Source organism: Micropterus salmoides, unplaced genomic scaffold (genome assembly GCF_014851395.1).
Source record: "Micropterus salmoides isolate LMB-PRFRI ecotype aquatic unplaced genomic scaffold, ASM1485139v1 Ms_hic_scaffold_10, whole genome shotgun sequence".
Classification (NCBI taxonomy): domain Eukaryota; kingdom Metazoa; phylum Chordata; class Actinopteri; order Centrarchiformes; family Centrarchidae; genus Micropterus; species Micropterus salmoides.
The window spans coordinates 20976819-20998808 of record NW_024040041.1 but is presented as its reverse complement, the minus strand read 5'-3'; the positions used below and the strand labels follow the sequence as shown (position 1 = coordinate 20998808).

At 41.9% G+C, this 21990-nt stretch overlaps 1 protein-coding gene across 1 annotated transcript; it reads right to left on the bottom strand.

Annotated features, from left to right (window-relative positions):
• Positions 1-5259: 5259 nt before the first annotated feature.
• On the bottom strand, positions 5260-8145 carry LOC119890724 (peripheral myelin protein 22-like). Its single transcript, XM_038702107.1, has 5 exons — positions 7990-8145; positions 7134-7224; positions 6764-6857; positions 6500-6640; positions 5260-6387 (listed from the first exon to the last, which is right to left on the bottom strand). The coding sequence occupies exons 2-5, from the start codon at positions 7209-7211 to the stop codon at positions 6233-6235; spliced, it is 468 nt and encodes a 155-aa protein (XP_038558035.1). The 5' UTR covers positions 7212-7224; positions 7990-8145; the 3' UTR covers positions 5260-6232.
• Positions 8146-21990: the final 13845 nt, after the last annotated feature.

Genomic DNA, 21990 nt, shown 5'->3' with positions numbered 1-21990 from the left:
TCAGTCACCAGAGAAGGATTTCAAGGCTGGGAAGACAAACAAAGACACCCACTCCGCATACACATATAGCTCGGCTGATCTTGACTCCCCATCTGGGGCCACTGGCCAGGGTCAATGAGGTTGAAATAACATAGCTACTTCAGATTGACCCCTCATTTAGGCCACGACCGTCATCCTTCATTTGATCTGCCAGCAGATATCACATCCGCCCCTCGGGCCTATTTAGCCCACTGACAGATGAGTGGCTGTAATATTCATATTATATATGCATGTATCTATGTGTCTATGTATCTATTTCAGATGTGTTCTACACTACTGAGAAATCGAATTATGGTTAAAAAAACACAATAGACTGTAGTAAACACAACAAGGAAAATAAATGTAAATATTCACAAGATGCCATAGTTTGGACTCTGGATTATACTGTGAACTGACTGTGCCAGAATAGGTTCTGAGTTCGGAGATGGATTTCTTTCTGTACTGTCAACTTCTGACTCTACAATCTGCCTCCTGGGCCTTAATAAGAGACTTCTGTCATAGCAAATATACATTTTCATTAACACGTTTATGATCAAATACATTTATTCCACATCTTCATTTTGGGGTGATTGCACCCCTTAATTTATGTGTAAAGAGAAGATAATCTCCTTTGCTTTCCAATTGTATGTTTTCAGATCATTTTTGTGCAACTTTGTGTGCCAGTGTGTGCAAGCTCTCACTAGCTCTCTCAAATTATCTGCATATTTTCATCTTCAGCTCAAATGTGGGAAGTTTATTTGAAGCCCATAAATGGGCTGCTCCATGTAACCGCTGCTCCATGTTTCCCCACAATGAAGCATCTCGGCACTGTCACACTGCTCTCTAATTTGGAGAAGCTCTGCTCAGGCCTGAAACACCAGAGAGCGGCAAGACACTCTCCTACTCACTGTTGTATAATTAAAGGAGAAATGTTTGCCTCGGTAGCCTCGTCACACCAGTATAGCAACCCTTGTTAGCCACCAGTGTGGGATTAGAAGGTCTTTGTTGCTGGCTAGTGGCCACACAGCTTTTGAGTGTGTCTTGAGTATGCATATGAGGTGTATGACACGACACAAGAACAGACAGGAATATGGGAAACACCATAAAGAAGCGCCAAAATGCACTGCTTCTCAAATCTCTCCCTGATATTTATGGAACTAGACTTAATGTGTGTAAAAATAGCAGTGAATTATTGAATTTTTTTCTCCTTTCTTTCTTCCATGCAACCACCTCTCCTCTTACTCAATGATTATGACTGGTTAAATCTTGCTGCTGGCACTAAATTATTAACAACACACTGTTTTAATTAAGTTTCAAGTTACGGGAGCAATGTTTTGAATCAAATATTATTCAGGGTCACTTGGGATGAGTGGATACGCATTGTGGCTCTGTTTTTAAAACTTTAATCTAAAACCACTGAAAATATATTCTTTTCCCTTTCAAGTGCACATGCAGTGTTGAAGTTTTTGCACTCAATACTTTTATCGCTCCTGACAGCTGACTGCGGTAGGAAAATGTTTCACATATGTGCCCACGCTATAAAGAACTTGAAGGACGGGTGGTTCAGATACATTTATGTTCTGTATGAATGTTCTGTATGTTAGTTATGTGTGTGTGTGTGTGTGTGTGTGTGTGTATATATACATATATATTTATATTTATATATATATATATTCGAAGAATCAGAATTTTCATTTGAAGAGGAAAAACAACAATTCTTTGCTCTCATCACCTTGTCACCTTGTTCCAAGATATATCTTCATGTTTCCCTGTGAGTTTTGGGCAGGAAATGGAACTGAGGCATTCCTCTGCATGGCGGGGGTCTAAGGCGGATGCTAGTGGCAAGATTTAACCACAGGGGTCATGGGTCAAAGGTGCCTCAAGGTTCCACATTTGCAACTTTGCCCAGATCCTGTCCGGGCTGCCGTCAAAGTGGGCAGCCAGCCGGACTCTAATGTGTATTAGCAAGACAAAGGGAGAGGAGAGGGGCGGGCATAAAATGGGCTTTGATTTCTCAGAGATTTATGGGCGTGATGAAATCAGCTTTAAATAAACTGGGCTTGCCCATTTTCTCTATCGTTTAGCTACATCTGAAGGCTCCAGGGTTTGTTCCGGGCGACAGACACCCTGAATAAAAAGGCAACAAATCTAAAAAGAAAGAAGAGAAGAGGGCTGCAGCTTCCTCTGAAGTCCTCACTTGTCCCATTCAGGGACCCATCAGCTGGCTGCAGCCCATTGTATGTGCTGTTTCACGACCATTACTGCCTCACCAGAGAACTTCCCAACCGTAGACTTATGGAAATTATCCTCATGTGTTCCTGGGATACCAATAAAGCTCTTGGCTGCCTACATGTAAATTTCCCTAGCTGTTGTTTCACAACAGTTTAACGCTAAGGAAAGTCAGACATGTCAGTGAAATATCCTGGTCTTTATCAAGTAGTTAAACAGTGTTGATATATATACACATTCACCATAGTACCCAGTGGATGGGGATGAGAGTGGCTTCCTCTCAATCCCCTCTCCCCCATTCTCCATGTCCTGCAGTAAATACTAAGTGCCCCAATGACCCTCCCAGTGATAAATAACCCTTAAGGTTAACCACGTTTGAAATGGAGCTGTGAGGCCATTATAGGCCTCCGGAGTTTTCTTGACATCCCCAATATGTTATCTGTATGCTCCGGGACCTTTACCAGAGCTGCATCAACTGGCCTCTCTTTTGTGTCAGGACTGATGAAGTTAAGGGGAGTTCTTTCAACCAACAAACCGGAGGATATTTTCGACTGTCTGCATGTGTGTGTGTGTGTTGAATTCTGTTTTCCTGCATAATGTACTGCAGGCTTCCACGTGTGCGTACAAGTGTGTGCACAGATGGGCAGCATGTGAACTAATGGTAATTGCACCTCAGCGTCTGGTAGGCAGCTAAAATAAGCTTGGTGTTTATCTATCATGGCTGCTGGTGTTATCTGTGAAAATGACTCATGGAGAAGTAACATGAAACTGACATGAAACTTTAAGGAGCACCAATATTACAGTACAACAACAATCATTTTTACCATCACCTGATCATCATGTATCAATGATTGTAAAAAAAAAAATGAAGGAAAGAAAAATGTGTGCACTTTCACATCTGAATACATTGCTATGGGTGTGATGAATATGATACAGAATATAAATAGACATAATACATATTTACAAGTACTATAAAGTAATTGAATAATTGAATAAGTGTGATCACCTTATTTATTAGTATACTATTTAAACTGTTCTAACTTGTTTATTCTATTAGATCTAGCCAAGAGCCTCTGAAGAGCAATATTTGTTCAAATCTCCCTTCCTCAGAAGTGAAGCCATCACTTCTCCCGTTGCTAGAAAAACCACCACACAGCACAGATTGAGCATGCTTAATTGAGATAAAATGGCTGTCAGAAAATATTTGCAATTGTTTTGTAGTTAAACATCATGTGCACACTGTAGTTTTGCACATTTTTTGAGCTGGCAGTCATAAACTTTGATTCTGATGTTAAGTATCAGACATCTATAAACTGCTTTTGATCAAAGGCAGAATCCTATTTCAATAATCCACTGTGGTGCCAACTTCTGACAGGGAGCACGGGGGAAGATTAGTGTCATGTTACCCAGTATTGTACGTTTTAAATGGCAAATAGAGAGGGAAACTTCTTCTTTTTCTTCTTCTTCACCATCATTACATTTTAGTTTGAGATACTTTGGATTATTTTTACAAAATTGAAAAACTTCAAAAAAGAAAACATATGGCAAGAAAAGTGTGTTGCAGTCACCACCTAGTGGAATTATAAGCAATGGGATCTACAATGTATTTTCATCATCCTATGTGCATTCACTTGCTGAATGCTTAGCTGCTTTATATGGGTTAAAACACAATTTAAAGGATAAGAAATCTCCTGCCAAGTGTTTGCCACATAAACTTCTTGAATAACACCAGTGTAGGAATGTGGTGGAAGTACATTTACTCAAATACCATACTCCATTTTTATGCTACTTTATACTTCTACTCCACTACATTTTGGAGGTAAATATTATACTTTTTAGTCAACTACCTTCATTTTACATCTTAAGTTATTTTGCTTTGTCCTTTGATTGAGATTATCATTATAAAATATAACAATATAATATAATAATGATTATTATATCATAAATGATATTAGTATTAAGCTACCCTGCAGCGTATAAAGAAGTCCCACCTTCACCATTAGCAACATTAGTGATGAACACATTGATGCATCACTAATTGTGATCCAGTGGTATGTAATACATATTATTCTAAAATTGGTCATTTGCATGATGAGTGGTTTTACTTTAGGTACTTTAAGCATAATTTGATTCTAATATGGAAAAAAAAAAAAAAAATCTTATGGTGGTCCTTGCTGTAATACAACACATTCAACATCTAATAAATGTAGGGTGGCGGGGAGAATCTGTCAGGGAAACTTGTTGAGAAGCGTCACGTTACTGTGTAGCAGCTAAATATGTCTGATTTTTACATTTTTATTTACTTTCTATCGCATATATGCTGTTGAGGCATTTTTCCTCAATAATATTCATATTTTCTTTCATTTATGCTGTCTGTACATGGTGCCAAGTTGATGAGCAAACAGCCAGGTAGTGCTATTTGTTTGTTTTGTTTTTGTTTATATTTATAAGTTTGTCTGTTTACAGTCTGGCTGCTGGGGAAACCATCACAGTATGAACAAAGATTCATGAAAAGCTATCTGTTCCGCAGTTTTGCTGAGAAATGATTCAATTAGAAGTCACTGTGTACAAAATAGTAACTTTTTAAAAGATTAGATGTACTTGCTTTTTTAAATCATTTTGTATTTAAACTGTATACATTTGTTTTGTCAAAATATGACTGATAATATTTGCAGATATCAGATATTTCACCAACACCCGTATTTCACTTGTGGGTGTGGTTTGTGTCACAGCTCCACCAAATGGCACAATTAAGCTACTATAACGAGCCAAGGTCAGTCAACACTTTTTGTCATCTGTCAGTCCCAGCATACAACAGTTACTATATCAGCTAGTATAAGTTTAGAGCAAGACCACTGAACAAGAAAAATCAGGTAAAAATGTCACTGTGTGGTGTGAGCACTATATGTACACTCATAGTATACATGCACATGGTTCATTCAACAAAATTCTGTGAATTACACATACAGCTTGACTTTCCAACAAGTAGAAATAAGTAGAATTAAGAACAGGTTCATTTCAGAAGGTTTATTTAGAAGAATACTGACAAAAAATGCAAACTTGTGTTTGTACAAAGCATATTAATCACAGGACATGGCACACTTGCAACACAAAGTATACATTTCAAGAATAGTAGATACAAAAGCACCATTTTTCAAAACTAGAAGACAAAATGAAAAATATCCACCGATATGATATGCCAAGTATTGGCATATCAAGTACAACGATAATTCAGAAATAACTTCATGAGTTTACTAACACTTCTGACTGTTCTTATTTTTTATTAGTGAGGATTTCCTCATTTCCTTCAAGAAGTACACAGATATCCTACGTAAGGCAACAGGCTTTAAAGCATTTGACACTCAAAAAAAGAGAGACATATTTCAAAAAAGATTGATATTCTGGCAGTTGAAGTGACATTTCTTTGGCACAGCTGCATGATTTGTGAGAGACACAAACTCTATCACGTTAATTAGCATGACAATGTTAACTTGACAACACTATGTACAAAATGTATGTAAAAATGTTATAAATATGTCTAAAAACCACAGACACTATGTACATCTTTGTACTGAAGGGTTACTCATCTTTGTTATCACACACGATGGATTTGTGGAAGTTGGGTGCCAGCGTGCAACAATAGTCAATATGTCACCAAAACATTTCTAAACACACTTTGAAGACACTCTGTCACCACAGGAAACATCTATAGAGGCCTTTGGTGAAATTGACAAACAGAAAACACGTGTGATGATTTTTCAGCATGTGATGGGAACATAATGAATACTGAAATACAGCAAAAAAGAGAGAGAGATCCCCAGCAGTGATAAATGTCTCCATTTTGTGTTTACAATTATTAGTGACACACGCGCTTTAGTTGTATTGTTGGGATGTCAGTCTATGGTCTGTGGGCAGTAGGCACAGTGCGATGTTGTTATAAGGAGTATCCTATCTACCCCTCCACTTTTCTTCTCTGCTCCTTCTCTCATTCTTTCTTCCTCAGGACAATATAAATGAGGCCGCTGATGAGACAGAGAGGGAAAGCCACCCAGGCCAGCACATAGGCGTAGCCGTAATTTGGGGTGGATGTATCATCACGCATCACAGTGTAGATGATGGCCCCGCACATCACAAACACACCTAGGAAAGACAAGAGGAGGGGTGAGGAGAATCTGAAAGAATGATGATCTCACAACCACACCCGCATCTGCTTAGGGTGTGACCCGTCGCCGTGTGATGAGGTCATACTCACTTGCCAAGATCTGGAAGATGGCAGTGAAGAAGAAGCGTCCGCCCTTGACCAGTTTGAACAGCTGAAACACAAACGCAATGAGGGAGAAGAAGCAGAAGAGCACAGAGAGGATCATGAGGGCTTGGACTGCCTGGATCCAGTCTAGAAAAGACAGACAGAAATGATGAAGAGCGTACATTATAAACACATTTATTACTTTCCATGCCAAAGAGGATGAAGGCACAATACATAATTTTAGTTGGTTCTTTAGGAATGCTGACAAACCGTTACTGCTGGTGGGTGAGCAGTTGTAGCCTCCATTATCTGTTTTGCAATGGTACCATAGATCGTAGCTGCTTTTCCCATCTACAGACCATGCCTGGTAAACACAACAATACAGAACAATTTAAATGCACTGCAATGCACAGTCTGAGCCCAGGACACCAAACCTAGTAATAGTTAAAAATCATACAATAAATCAGCTTATTCACATGATGTCCGTGTTCCATTCTGCATTTTTCACAATATTTACATTTGCAGCTACTCATTTGGCAGACGCTTTCATCCAAAGCGACTTACATTTGAGGAACAACATACAAGCATCAATACAAAGGTTTGCAAAAAGTAGAGTAGCAAGTGTAGCAGGACAACTTACACTGGCTGCCGTCGACACAATGAGAAGAATGAGAATGATTAGGTGCAAGACGAGCACTCCAAGCAGGATGAGCAGCATTTTACAAGTAGATCTAGAGGGATACATGAGACAGAATAAGTAAATCCACTTGAAGTCCCACCGATCCAACCAAACCTATGTTCAGTATCAGCTCGTCTCGACGCTAGATGGCGCTGTTTCCTCACTTCTGCACCAACCGCAATGTTTACCTCAATGTGACAGTATCGCCTTACAAACGTAGAAAGGAGGAAGCAAGAAGGAACTATAATATCTTCCTCGTGGAGCTAAAATGGTTGAATGTTGAATTTTAAAGTCAGTGTGTAGTGAGGGAAGTAAACCGATTTCACGACATTGAACTTTTGATCCATTTCCAAGTCTTTGATTTAATTACAACTCGTTAATTTAAGCAATGCATGTTTGCATTATAGCCTAAGTGTAAAACGCCCCAGGGGGAAAAAAAGCTTGGCGAAAGCAACTGTAGGTCGATATGAGTAAGAAAGACCGATTCACGACTAATCAATCCATGCTGCTGGAAAACAAACTCAACCCATCTGCATGGAAAACATTCCAGCGTAGTGCCGCCATGCGTGAGACTCAGCCTTTATAAACCATGTTATTCTTTTATATGAATAACTCAAATTGTGATAGATCAGAGTATCTCTCAGGTAAAGACGCAGCATATAGGAAATAGTACATAATACATTTTCGCGTAAATCCAAATTCGATTTAAAGTCCAGAGCGTGAAGTCCTGTTGTATGAGGAAAAAAAAGTCAATGAAAAAAATCATTCACCGACTAAAACCTAAGGAAAAACGCTCCAACAAATTAGTCCAACTTACAAAAAGGCAAAGCAGGAGGTTTGTTTCCGTGAAACGGGAGTGCTGAGGTGAAGAGTTGGGAAAGTAGATCAGCGAGGTTCTGCTTCTCTCGACTCTTTCTCTGTAGCTACTATTCCAGATGTGGCTCACACACCCCAGTCAGACTCTTTCCCCGCCTGAGAACACCGCCCTGCAGGCCCCGCACGTCACCAGGGCCCGCTCCAAAAAAACTTTCCCCCCCCTTTTTCTTCTTCCCGTGGTATAGCCAATCATCTGGATTGTTCTAAAGTCCACATGATTGTAAGGACAATTCTATGGTATTACTGTGCAAACCGCAAAACCTTGAAAATGTAGGCTTATGTGTGGCTGTCTCTGCATTTATGTCCTAAAAAACATCCATTATTTCACACATACTAATAAAACATCACTGTGAAATAACCAGTTAAATTCTACTGAGGGCATGATGTGTTGATGATACTCAGTAATTTCATGATCCACCTGTTATATGGGTTACTTTATAGCTCTGATGTGTTTAAGGTCCCAGTAAAAGGCCAGATCCTACTGCACCATGCACGTCTCTGTTTATGTTTGAAATCCTAACAATTTGAGCACTAGCTGTCAGGATCGTCAGGATGACTCCTCACCTCGATCCAGCTGACTGATAGTGGCGGCTGACCCCCACTGACTGGCTGAACTCAAACATGCACATGGAACTTCATAAACCACACATGTCCAGCAGTGTTCTGTCAGGATTGTATGTGTGTGTGTGCTTGCATGTGAACAGACCAGCCCTCTGGAGGCCCCGAGGTATGCCCAGAATGCCTGTGTGTGTGAAGCAGGCCTCCTGTTTACTCCTGTGTCTGCAGGGAGAAGGGAGAGATTGTCCAGTGCCAAAGGGAGTTAACACGGTGAAGTGTTAGGGCCATGCTAAATTGATGGAACGGCTTGGATCTCCATGCACACATGATTCAAGGATGAGTGACAAAGACTGCCTACCACAGCCCACCGTGGTTCTGCATCCCTCATTACACTGTGGTTTCAGACCATTTCCTCAAAAGTGACAACGCTGTAAACCAAACCAGAATGCAAACAACAACAGTGACAAAAGAACAAGCACACATTTGCTATTTTGAAAACCCTCCCACTCCAAAAGTGATTGTGATCAGCTGCTGCAATCAAAGAACACAGCTTGTGCCTCTCTCTCTCTCTCTCTCTCTCTCTCTCTCTCTCAGTTTTTTGGCTCATCAGGTGGATTCCTGTGGTCTGTGTTTGTAAACACGCGAGGGGAAGAACTGTGAGCTGCTGCCCAGGCTCACTGTGGGATACCGGGCGAGGCAGAGTCCTAGTCGATCTGGAGGAGGCAGAGAGAGCTCTTTGACAATCAGCCGACCACTCAGTTGGACGTGGGGCTGTTTATGAAGATGTAATTGGTGCAGTGGTCAGGTGGAAGGCAGTGCCAGCAGCAGCAGCAGCAGGGTGAGGAGTCAAACCTGGCAGCCCAGCTAGAGCAAGTATGTGTGGAGACTATAAATGTCAGTTTGGTCTAACACTCCTCTTTGGTCAGAGATGATTCACACGCAGTCCTGCAGTGTTAGTCACTAAGTGGACAGAGCAGAAATGTAAAAGGGCCAGATCTTGTTTTTTCTATTGAGGTGAGAGAATCCATTTAGGACAACTTGAAATTAGAAAGGTACTCAGTTGCTGTTATTGTTGTTGTGAACTCTCATATTACAGCATCTGTGATACATAGCTCAGCTAATGAAGCTTCACTGCAGTGAGTGACAAAGTGCCCCACCCTTTCTTTATTACAGCTTTATTTAATTGAAAAAGCTATGAGATTGCTCTCATCATATCATTACACAGTGGTTGGATAATTAATAATGTTTATAAAAACATGCATGTATCATCTTTTTAATAAATCTTTCATACAGTTTTTGTTGTGTTTTGTGATAATTGGGTCAGTATGAAACACACCCATTACCAAAAAAATCTCCAGTTAATGTGTTTCTCACACTTTACCCTTAGTGCCAATCTCTTTGACTGATTACTTTGTGCTGTCAGTAATAGCTAAACCATAACCCTAAAGAGTTATGATCTTTCTTGTATGGCTGATAGCACATCCAAAAGCTTTTACCCCCATTAAATGAAAACACACAGCTCATCTTCTTTTGAAAGTGAAGGATTACAGAGCAAACAGGCAGGTGCAGCTCAACCACAAGTAACTAATCGCCACGGCCATTGTGGCGAGGCTGCAGCTGAAATTTAAAACCGATACACACCTTTTCATTTAGGGAGTCACCAGGACGTTTTAGGAAGACAATTATTTAGATAGACTACCAAAGCTTGTGAACATTAACTGGTGTATTTTCTGTTTTCCTGAATGAACCTCATATATTTGTGCAAAAGTACAGTACAGTCATTCAGTACAGTACAGTACTGTTGAGGCAGTACCTCGAGCAAAACAGCTGATCCTAAAACAAAACCACAGAGATGTCATAGGGATTTGAAATGAAAATGAAATACATGTTATGAAAAAATGACTTTGTTGCTTAATAGGAACACTATGCTGTGGATAACTCTAGTTTGGACACTTACGATGATAATGTTGGTTTTGTTATTGGCTTGATATGGCTATTGAAATCTAGATCAGAATCTATAATTACACCAGTATTCCTGGTGTTAAACGACGGGAGTCAAGGTGCGCGCTAACTTTCAGTTTCCTTTTTGGCATCAGGATTGTGTTTATCTTATATCATATCAGAAGTCATGCCAAGACTTGTGTTCCAGGCGAGGTGTATTACTGGAACAGCTAGCTGTTTTGTGACAGAATGAGTCAGCTTCAGTTGAAGCCCAGCCCTGGTGTACAGCACTGGGCTCCACCTGCAGGAGTGGCCAAATGACTCTTTTGGACTGCTGCAGCTCCAATAGCAAACATGAGACTGAGGGAAGAGTGAGACAATTAGGGATTAGGATTTGGACATGACCCCGCTTTGGCTGCCTGGCAGATGTCTTAGTGGGACAGCTGGACAGGCATATTTTACTAGTGGGAATATGAAGGAATGGCAGAACGCTTCGGTGCACCTTCACCTATGGAAGCCACAGCCAAAACAAGAGGAAACACTTAAGCTGTGAAGTCAGTCCGGTCAAATGTCATCAGTAGTAGCTGACTACGCCTGTCCACAAAAAAATTCTCACGTCATCTCACTGGACATCTCTAGGTCATCACAGCTGGAAAACACTGGAATCTACTCCAGCTGCTCACAGAACCTTTTGCTTTTGTTACAGCCTGGGTTAGTTTAGCCTGTTTGTGTTGTGGCCTGGTTTGGTCAACATGCAGAATCAAATGCTGATCACTTTGAAACCTCAGACAACGACATTCCTCTTGCAGATACACTCTCCGCTTTCCAGGATGTGTATGGTTCTTTCCGTGTGCTGCCTGATCCTCAGGGCTGAATTGGCCTCTCTGTGCTGCTCTTAGTGTTTGTGTTTCGCCACTTAGTGAATATCAGATAACATCCCATAGACCACGCAGGAGGAGCTGGAGAGGAGCCCTCCAAACCTATGTTAAAGGATTGCACACTGCCATGTTAAACTGTTCACAGTGACACTGATGCTAGACTGCATGTTGACACAGACCATAAATACAAAGTTAACCGAAAATATATACCCAAAGTCACTGATTCTTTCACTGGCTCTGTATGCTTCAAATATGGCCAGGCCTCAAACTGTAATATGCAATGGCTACAAAAAATCTCTCTGCTGTGTGTGAAAGCAACATAATAGGCAGGTAGGTGTGCAAGTGTAAAGCAGGATCACATTAGAGCATCTGTGCTGTGCATGCCCCGTCTCACCTTTCCCATTCTCTGAAGCTCCAAAATGGACCATGACTGAGCCGAAGACCTCCATTGGCTGGGAGCTAAATCAGATAAAGCGGGCCAAGATGTTGGAGAAGGGGAGAGGGCTTTGTTTCTTTCCCTTTAGAAATGGGTCTGTCCCTCCCAGTGAAGCAACAACAACCAAATAAATCAGAGACATACGGTATGATGAACTCCAGATTGTGGCACCCTAGTGATCCTAAACATGTGCTAATCATTAGCCCCTGGTTTCCTGTTGGAGTCGATGTCATCAGCACACACATCCCAACAGGCAAGACCAGCATACTAACTGTTGCTTCAAATCAGAGTGATACTGGCCTCAAGGGTTTGGAATGAAGCAATAAAAGCTATTAAAGAATTCAATTTGAATCGCTTTGCTCTCACTTCCAAACAGATCTCACAGCTCTGTTATCAGTGGATAAATATCTGAGCTGCATCAGACACAATCCATGCTAGTTATTTTTAATTACAATCAAATGTGTCTGAATAAACACTCTTGGCTATATGATTCATTTGCTTTGAAATCTGCAGCCAAAATCCCCTTTAACTCCCTACTTGTTATCAGTGGTTCCCTCATTCCTGCTGATGTGCAATCTTTTCTAAGCAGCATATCTGTGCTCCTTTGACAGCGAACAGTGTCGCTCTTCCTTTACAGCCTGCCAACTCTCATGATATAAAGGAAGGCGTGTGTTGGTGGATATTTTCTTTCCTAAATCTGTTCTACCTGGAAAATCTGAAAATCTAACTGGCTGTTATTATCTAAGGCATTTATTGCTTGTACACTTGGAAAAATGATATACAGAGCTGCTTCTGGGGTCGAAGGTCATGATAAGCCAATGTAAACACCTAGCATTGAGCTCATTTACTCTCTAAGGAAAGATGTGTTTACACCATTAGCAATGGTACCCTGTGGTCATAAAGAGGATTCTACTCCAAGTGTAAGGCACAGACAGCAACTAAGTCTGCGTAAAACAGCTGAGAGGTGAGTCAACAGGTTATAAGCTTTAGGACAGCTAGCAAAGGGCTAGCATGTTGTCTTGGTTTAAAGAAAAGAGGGAAAAGAATAAACATGAATAAGGCCATCCAGAATGCAGGTGAATGAGCTTTAATTTTATCTCTGTCTAGATCGGTTTCACTTGAGTTATGAGTCATCTGGCTGCTGATACCTGAAACCAAACTTGATAATGGAATCCGTAATGCTCATGGTATTTTGGTTTCCTGTCTATATTTGAGGAAGATTTCTAGTCAATCTCGGTACCCTTTGGGGAAAGTGGTGATACACATAGGCCTACGTGTGGGATGGCTAGCCTGGTGACTGTGTAGTGGCCCAGCCAAAGGAAACTGTGGCCATGCTGTAAAGCCTGACTTGGAGCAGAGAATCTGTGTTGTGTGTTCTCATCAGTCGGCATCGGTCTGGACTGCAGCCCAGAGCAGCCGCTCACATGAGATCTGCACCAAACCCACTGACAGCTCGTCTCAGTGGAAGAGTGAAGGGGGAGGTGAGCATGAATTTATACATTCTGACAGATGCACCAGCACGTGCTACAAATCCACACATGCATAATACACACACTTGAAAACATCCACAAGTTTACATCCATTTTGGTATCATTGCTCTAGCAACCCTTCCCCAATTTTCAACCCAAACACTCTCTCTGATCTTAACGCTAGAGTGCAGGACTTTTACAATGAAGATCCGTTACATTTGAGTCGTTTCCAAAAGAGTTCATACAATGCTTATTAAGTCTATCACTGCCAAGTAAATCTCTTTATTTTGCAGTATAAGCTAACAGAGTTTTAAATCTGGTGTATGTGGCAACATTCTGAGCTGAAGTAGGAGCAACAGTAACGGCTGCAGCAACTCAATATGGCAGAGCCCATGTGTCATATGCACGTGTAGTCAGTGTAATTACTCTCACTGTCAGTGTGCTTTCTATTGCACCTCTGTAAAAGTTAATGAGAACTTGGCACAGGAACCTTGCTTAAGAAGTACAGCTGTTTCTGAGCTTTCTTAACCAGAGTGGAGATGTGAGATGACCATGACAGGTTCTCTGTGATTCTGATTCACAGGAACCTGAAACTGTTCACCTGCTCCACCTCAGCTTTTATGATTTAGCCAGGGGTGTGTAGTTTTGCCTCCTGTTTCCTAAAATTAATGATCAGCTCCTTGGTTTTGCTGATGCTGAGCAGTAGGTTGTTCTTTGGACACCTTTCTGCAAGACTGTTGCCGGTATGAAGTCTAATCATTGTCTGTATTTTAGCCGCTGATGGTGCTGTCATCCGCAAATTTCACGACAGAGTTCTCTCCATGTCAGGGGTTCCAGTTGTGGGTGTACAGTGTGAAGAGGCGGGGGCTGAGCACATAGCACTGGGGGTCTCCGGTGTTGAGCAAGAGCGTGCAAGAGGTGTGACTGCCAGTCTGAACTGTCTGGTGTGTGTGTGTGAGGAAGTCCAATATCCAGTTGCAGAGTGTGGTTCTCTGGCCCAGAGTGCTAATTTTGAAAAAAGCTTCTCTGCTTAGTAAGAAATGATGTACAAAACATAATTAGATTTGAATAAATAAGTAATCGATTAGTTACTGCAAACAGTGATAACTGGCATGACTGTGCACAGAGAAGCCCGTTGCCACAGAAACTGAAACTTCAAAGGAAAGTCTAAGGAAAAAGATATCTGGCCAGGATGTTTGATTGTGGGATGATATCTTGAAAACATAAAGCATAAACAAAACAGCAGTCACCGCTTATCATGAAAGATGTGTCCAAAATCCCCATAAAAACACAGATCATCACTTTAACCTAACTGCAAGACAAACTAAAAAATGTCCAATTTTTCACATATATGAAGGAGGGCACGGGAAGAACAGCTTGATCTATACAGACAGCATATAGACCTACATGACTCCAGCAGGTTTTAAGACATAGCAGACTCCCACCCACTCACATCCCAGCCTAACCTCGCTCTCGATCCAGAGTGATGAGTGATGTTGGGATGTATTGTTATGCTTTATGCATTCCAGATGAGACCTTAGCCTGTTCCCCTACCCATGTGAGTGTTTCAAAACATGTGTTCCTTTGTGTGATGAATTTCACCCTTTCATGTCAAAAGAAAAGTTGGGTGTGGTCAAAAACAACAATCTACACTTTTTCTTTTACCGTTTTGGTTCATAACAAAAAGGTCTGAATGACTATATGTTTGAATGACTATAAATAAGGTTTCAGTCATCTTCCAAGACCAAAAACTGAGATTTAGAATGCGTAAGCGGAAAAATTACATTAAATCCGGTTCTTGGCCATATGGTGTAGGCATGTGATGAACTCAGAGAAGAAAATATAGTGGGGGGATGGGATGGAAAGACTTAATTGAAAACAGGGGTTGTTTTAATATTTTTCCATTATAAAGTTACCCTTTCAAAATAATTACCTGGGCTCTCGTTACAGTGGGCCTACAGTTCAGCTCCAAACTTGTTAAACAACTGGGCTCCTGCAAGACCGAATGTCGGTCTTTCGGGCTTAATAATGTATAGTATAAACACCACAAGTACAAATATGTGTCGACTACAAACACAAAAGTGAGCAAAAGGTGGAGAAAACAGTCACATATTTGAAACCACAAAACAAAATCGCTCTCTGTCTTGCTTTCTCTTACACACACAGATACTACACATACAATTACGATGCAGCTGACAACCTAAAGTGCCACTTTGGGGATGTGGGGAGTTTTCCAAGGAGAATATTTAATTCTCTGAGGTCATGGGTTTGTAGATCTCCAGTCTGTAAAAACTACACGTTTTGGTTGTGGGAGGAGGGAGTGCGCCGCGCTGGCCAAGTCCTGAGAATCACCAGACTAACTACAGTGTAATTGTTGCACAATGGATGACTGGAAACTTCATGGAAAACTGGAAACTGTTGTGATGGTAAAACTGTTTCACCACTGCATTGTATCCAAATATCTCCATTACTAATAACAGGTGGCTTAATGCCAACTCTTTCAATGTCATTATTGAATTTGCCTTTCTGTGATTCACGTATTTAGAATTATAATCGGCAGTGTGAGATAATCAGCGCCACAGTAAAGGGCCAGTGCTTAGTTCCCAATAAAACGGACGGTGACCAGGAAATTCCAAATTCTATCAGCAGTTCTTTCCATTGAGTAGCCTTTCCTCCTTGTGTGTGTGTGTGTGTGTGTGTGTGTGTGTGTGTGTCTGCTTGAGTAACTGTCTGGCTGGCTCTCTTTCTGCATGGAGAAGTGATGGGACAGGCTGCAAACGACAGGCAGCTGGATCAAGCATAACACACACCCATACAAAGACACACACTGCAGGCCACCCTGGTCACACCCAAGGCATCTCAAGCATGCAGGGCCAGGCACTCACACAGTGGTCTCTAAATATGCCTGGGGCTCTGTGGGTGACTCACTCTCACTATGCACGCCTGTGTGCGCATGGGAACATATGTGAAAGAGGGGGTCAATGTTCAAAATGGCAGCACTGTGCGGCGCTCCAGATGTGTCCAGAGTGTATGCTGGAACTCTTTGGATAGACCATATGTTGCTGATAAGAGGCTCAGTTAACAATAAGATTAAGAATGAATAGATAGAGCTGTGACAGTGGGCCAAGTGTCTCCCCTCCCATCCCAGGGGCCAACAGCATGGTGACCTCACCCTGCCTCCACCCGAAACACTCCCCCTCCAACGCTTCCTGGCTGGCCCAAAGCAGCAGCACAGCTGGAGCATGCAGAGGGAGAATAATGAGAAAAAAAAGTGATTTAGATGATTACTTAACCATTCCTTCCCAATTTTGTTCCATCCTGCTCCGATTCACGTTTTGTCCAACCTCGCGCTTGCTCCCCAAGTCGGTCAAAAACCCACGTAAGCACACTTGCATTCCTGAGCGCACACATTCGCCATACGCACATCTCCGCTCCCACATAGTTTGAGGTTTTTCGCTGTCAACATGACCCTTTTCTGGAGACTGTGGTGTGAATAAGGCAGCGCTTCGCTTGAAATGAATCTGACACAACTTTCTTTCCCTCTTTGAGCGTCCCAGCGAGCTGTCAATCAAAGTAAACAGCTACAGATGGAAAGGGTGGACGGGGCTTTAACCAGGCTTTACCATGGGAGGTACACTGCCAAAAGGCAATTGTCTGATACAGGAAAAGCCAGGAGATGGCCTCATGTTCAGTTGCGTCTTCAGAGCTCAGAGCCAGACACGCCTCTGCGTCCCATGCAAGCGTCACTCAGTGTTTATGTTTAAAATAAACACAGCAGAAAGATTTACATTTCAAGCCTAAATCCACCCGGTAAAAAATATCTCATGACAGATGTGGGAATATTAAGGCTGTTTAAGAGATCAAATGGTTGTGTTGTGCTGTTTTTGAAACTGGTTTTAATCCAGCATTTAAGTTCATTTATAGCATACATGCCTGCGGGAGGGTGGCTGCTTGTATTAAGTGATTACCAGTCTTCTTTTCTGACTTCTGTTATTCAACATAGAGCCGGAAAATGCAAGCGGGGGAAATTAATATGTACTAGATGTAAAAATTTTGAACTCCTACAATGAAGTGTTTTAATTGTTTCATTGAAGTAAAATGTAAATCTTGCCTAGTTGTTGAATAATCCGAGAAAATGAAAAAAACACAACTCAACCCAACCCAACAGACACATAAACATGCACAATAGGCCTACATCTGTTTTTTGGTCTGTCTTCTCGGATTGGCTGCGTAATCTCAGAGGAGGAGGAGGAGGAGGAGGAGGAGGAGGAGGAGAGTCAGAGCCTGGCCGGTAGAATGACAGAGAGGGCCAGCATCGGCCAGACTTTTCCCCCTCTCCTCTCCAGCTCAGTCCTGTGGGAACCATGGCCAGAGGGAGGGGAGCACAGACTGGATGACAGAGTTGTTAAACGGAGGACCAACACCCAGTACAGTGTGTTTTAAAGTCATCTCTCCACATGGAGCTTGTTGTTTCTATCTCTGGACACGCCCTGATTTATGATGCTGTTGAGATTTAAGGAAAGTAAATGAGCCTCTAAGCTGCTGCATTGTTTCCACCCGTGAAGTGGAGGGTGCATATGAAGTCGCATTAAAACAGGAAGGTGATGGACTGTAATGGAAAGTCTGTCTGATTGGCTCTGCCAGTGCTGATATTAGCGGGTGCACTATGAAATCACTGAGGTTCAGCCCATGTGAACAGTGGACACTGTGTTTTAAAAAGGCTAACACCAAAATGTGCAGAGGCCTGAACACAGCCTCTCATCTCACCCAACCAAGTATGCAGTAAGAAGTAAATGAGGAAAAGTTTAAATACCCTTTTACATAGCCATGAAGTCAAGAGTATCTTGAGGTCATGTCGTAGATATGGAGTTGCATATCTTGGTATTCATTTGCTTAAGTGCAAAAATCTTTAATTTTAATTTAAATTACTTTTTGAGAATGTGAAAGGCCGAAATTAGTACTTGCACATGCAAGGCTAATATATATTAAAAATAACTTTATATTTCAGAAGAAAAGAGGCGCTGAATGCAAGAAACATGCCGGACAAAAGGAGCCACTTATTTCCAGATTATCGTCAGGCATCAATCTCTGAGACTGTCCTTCAGCTCCTTCTGCCCTTGCAGTGAATGAGTGGCACTGGTATTACTCATTATGTCGGGAGAAAGGGAAGATTAAGTTGAAGAAGGACTAGAAGGTCAAAGTTTAAAGCTGGCCTATAGGAAGTGACCCTTTGTGATCTCTGGCTTCCTGGTCAGCTTTAGGGTATTTCGCTCAACAGTGCGCATGTACTGTCTACTAAACAAGGGTGGTATTGTGTGGACATACAGCCTCTGTTGGGACAGCGCCAAGTCTATGTTGGCAAAGATGTAACCTCACATTGTGATCAACATCTAAAGCTTCTTATTTATGAATCCTGGGTTCACTGATAAATTGACTGTTCCAACCAATGAGCTGCATTCAGAGATGAACGGAGAATATGTTGTTTTTGTGTGAAACAGCTGTTTAAAGGTTTGCATGTGTGGGAGTTTACATTTCACAGCAACTTAAAGGTATGGGTGTACTGAGGAGTGTAGTATGTGTGTGTTCTCCTTCCTGTGTCAGCCAGCCGTGGATAGGCCTTGGAAGGGAAGCAGCCTCTGGCAACGAGGAGGGGGTAGAGAGCAGAGGAGCCCCCAACCCCATCCTATGTGGTAATGGCTTAGTGCAGGCCAGATCAGACCTCTTGGGATGCACATGGCTGCCGGAGACCGCTCTTCTCTTCAGCGGCGCGAGACAGGGTTAGCAGAGCACCAAGCAGACAGAAGGAAAGAATGGAAAAATGAAGGGATGAATCATTGTTTCTGAGCTTACGGCAAGAATGAGTTCTCCACATTCAGATCTAGGCAGAAAATGGGACAGCGCATTTCAAGACATATGGTGGAAGTTGATTTTAGGATTGACAACTACGTTTTGAAATCATTATTTTGAAAATGTACATGAAAACGTAAATATATTATTACACTGTGTTTTGGCTGTTTGCTCATTCACAGCAAAAAGATCAATAAAACTTGAATACATGGTTTCAATCTGCTGACCGGATTTAGCAGTTGTGGTTCTGTTAGCTGGAAAAATGATGAAGATTTGAGTCTAACCCAAAGACGCAATGACACAATTTCCAGATTCATGAAGGAAACTGCTGGTTGCACAACAACTGGGGGAGAAGGAGAGAGTCAGAAGCTTTGTTTCTCTTGGAATAACTTTTCCATCTGAGAAAGCCTTACCCACATTCTGACATACCTGCAACAATCCCCAAGCGGGAAGACTGCTCTAATGTTAGGTGGATGGTTTTAATTTTTCAGTCTTCAGCAGAGGCATCTGAAGCTCTTTAAGGCACACCAGAGAGGTCTTTGCATCCTTCCTGCTCCTCCTCCCACTACGTGCGTGTGGTCTCCTGCTGCTTTCCCTGCCGCCCCAGGGTTTAGAGGTCAAGAGGTCATCGCTGGGGACTGGAATGTTTATGTTCGCTGCTCCTGTTAACACCAATATCCATAGTGCTGTGTCTTGCACTACTAGAGGAAAAAAATGCTTCCTAATGATAACGTTTGTTAGTTCGACTGTCTCACACTTTGGTAACTTGGCAGATTGAACTAAAGGCAGACGCTGAAGAGGCAAATACGTATTAGTCTGGCAATAAGTGTTAAGATTTAATCAATAAAAATACAACCAAGGAGAGGTGTCTCTACTGATTGACTAACACAAATACACAATGACATCTGAAATACAGCCAAATCTTAGCAAAATGAAGGAAAAGATTATAAAAACATCAATATAGATATGCACAGACATTAAACAGTAAAGCCAGATCTTAATCCCTGGAAAATAGATTTTTCTTGCTTGCCTAAAAACTTAGCTTTTCACAGTTGAGATTCTATATAAAGTTTTTTTTTTCATACTCGCTTCCAACCACAAACACACACAGCTGGGGCTGTGACCATCGCACTCTCCTTCGAGTTCTGTGCCAGCAAACAGCGCAACACACTCTCTTATACACACACCACACCCACACACTCCCCTCCCTCCTCAGTGCAGTGCAGAACTACACAGCAGAACTGGCTGTTTGTTTATGACCCATTAAAAAAAAAAAAAAAAAGACTTGCAAAACACTGCTGCAAACATAAAAGAAAATGCTGGAGCAGCGTGGGGAGTGGTCTGGATTTTTTTTGGGGGGGGGGGGGGGGGGGGGGGGGTTCACACGCTAGTATGTGTGTGTGTGTGGGAGGAGAAAAGGAGCAGAACCAGGCATAGGGCAGTATATGAACAATTTTGTATTCTGTTTCTTTTCTCCCCCATCCCCCCACTTTTTGCTTCCCCTCTCTCCCCCCTTCAGCCCCCCCACCCCACCTTCTAGTCCCCTCCACCAGCAGGTTGTTTAATACTTTCCAGATTTCTGCATGCCGTCGGCATCCTGGAAGAGCTGCAAGTCTGCTGATGGAATTTGGCGGAAAAGGTTGTGGGTCCAGGCAGGGGCTCCTGACACAATAAACCTGAAGGCAATGAGCGCCTCCCATTGGTGGCTCGTGTAAGAAAATACGATTTTCAAAGAGAGTTGGAAACCAAAGGGAAATGACATTTGACAGCCTCTGAGGCAGTTGAGAAACTACACCCAGGTTGTTTGAGAGGGAGAAACAGCTGCAAGGCAGACTCAGATTACAATGAGTTTCTGTAGGGGGTGGGAGTTGGGGGCTAACTGAGCCCCATGAACAAATCTTCCATCTCCTGTAACAAGTTCAAATGTGCAGGACAACTTGAACAGTTGTGTTCACATCCTGCCCTGTACTACAAATCATCCTAATAATCTCATTTGACAGTCTCTGTGATGAGTCAGAGATTTCTTTTTGGCATTTGTTTTTTTTGTAAACACAACAAAAATAAAATAAAACTCATCTATCAATAAGATGTTTTGGAGTGTGAGATGATATAAAGATGTTAAAAAGATCCTAAATGCAACTCAAAAGTCATGTCAGCCGTTTCACTGACGCATCACCACGTGAGCCTTGTACGACCACTAGATGGCAGTATATAACAAGATTTAGACCAAGTGACTTGCTCCTTTGTGCAAGACCAGCAGCATAAGATATATAATTCAGTTAAAAAGACTTTTCGAAACAAATGCAAAAGTGGTGACTAGTGAAGATTTAGTCTTTCCTTCTCAAAGAAACCAACAATCTTTAAAAAGAATAATGACTTTATACAGACAGGAAAAAATATAATCATTAACCCCACTGGTCTGTATTGACCACAACAATCAATATAAATGGCCTGTTCTTACCACAAGTGCAAGAATAATGACCTTTTGTAGCCCTATGGCAGATTGGACTCTGGTATAATGTGACTGTGAAAAACTGAAAGTGTAGGGAGATTGAACATCCGCAAAACTGGAGGTGAACGGCGATGGAACTGAAAAAAAATAATACCAAAGAATGGAGTGTTGCCCGCATGCAGAATTAATGTGGCGGGATGCATGGTGAGACCTTGAACTGTCTGCCCCAAGTGTTAACAAAAGAGACCGCAATAAACTTTGCCCGAGCCATGAGGGGTTCACGTGTGTGAAGAGCCAGAGCGTAGTCTGTAAAATCAAAAGTGACAGAAGAGCTCAGAGTTCATGAAGATGAGCAGGATCC

Excerpts from the sequence above, each read along its gene's own strand:
- LOC119890724 (XM_038702107.1), bottom strand. The coding sequence starts at position 7,211 with ATGCTGCTCATCCTGCTTGGAGTGCTCGTCTTGCACCTAATCATTCTC. Across the intron at positions 6,641-6,763 it reads CTCACCCACCAGCAGTAACG|ACTGGATCCAGGCAGTCCAA; the intron begins GTTTGTCAGCAT and ends TGTCTTTTCTAG. Across the intron at positions 6,388-6,499 it reads CATCTTCCAGATCTTGGCAA|GTGTGTTTGTGATGTGCGGG; the intron begins GTGAGTATGACC and ends TGTCTTTCCTAG.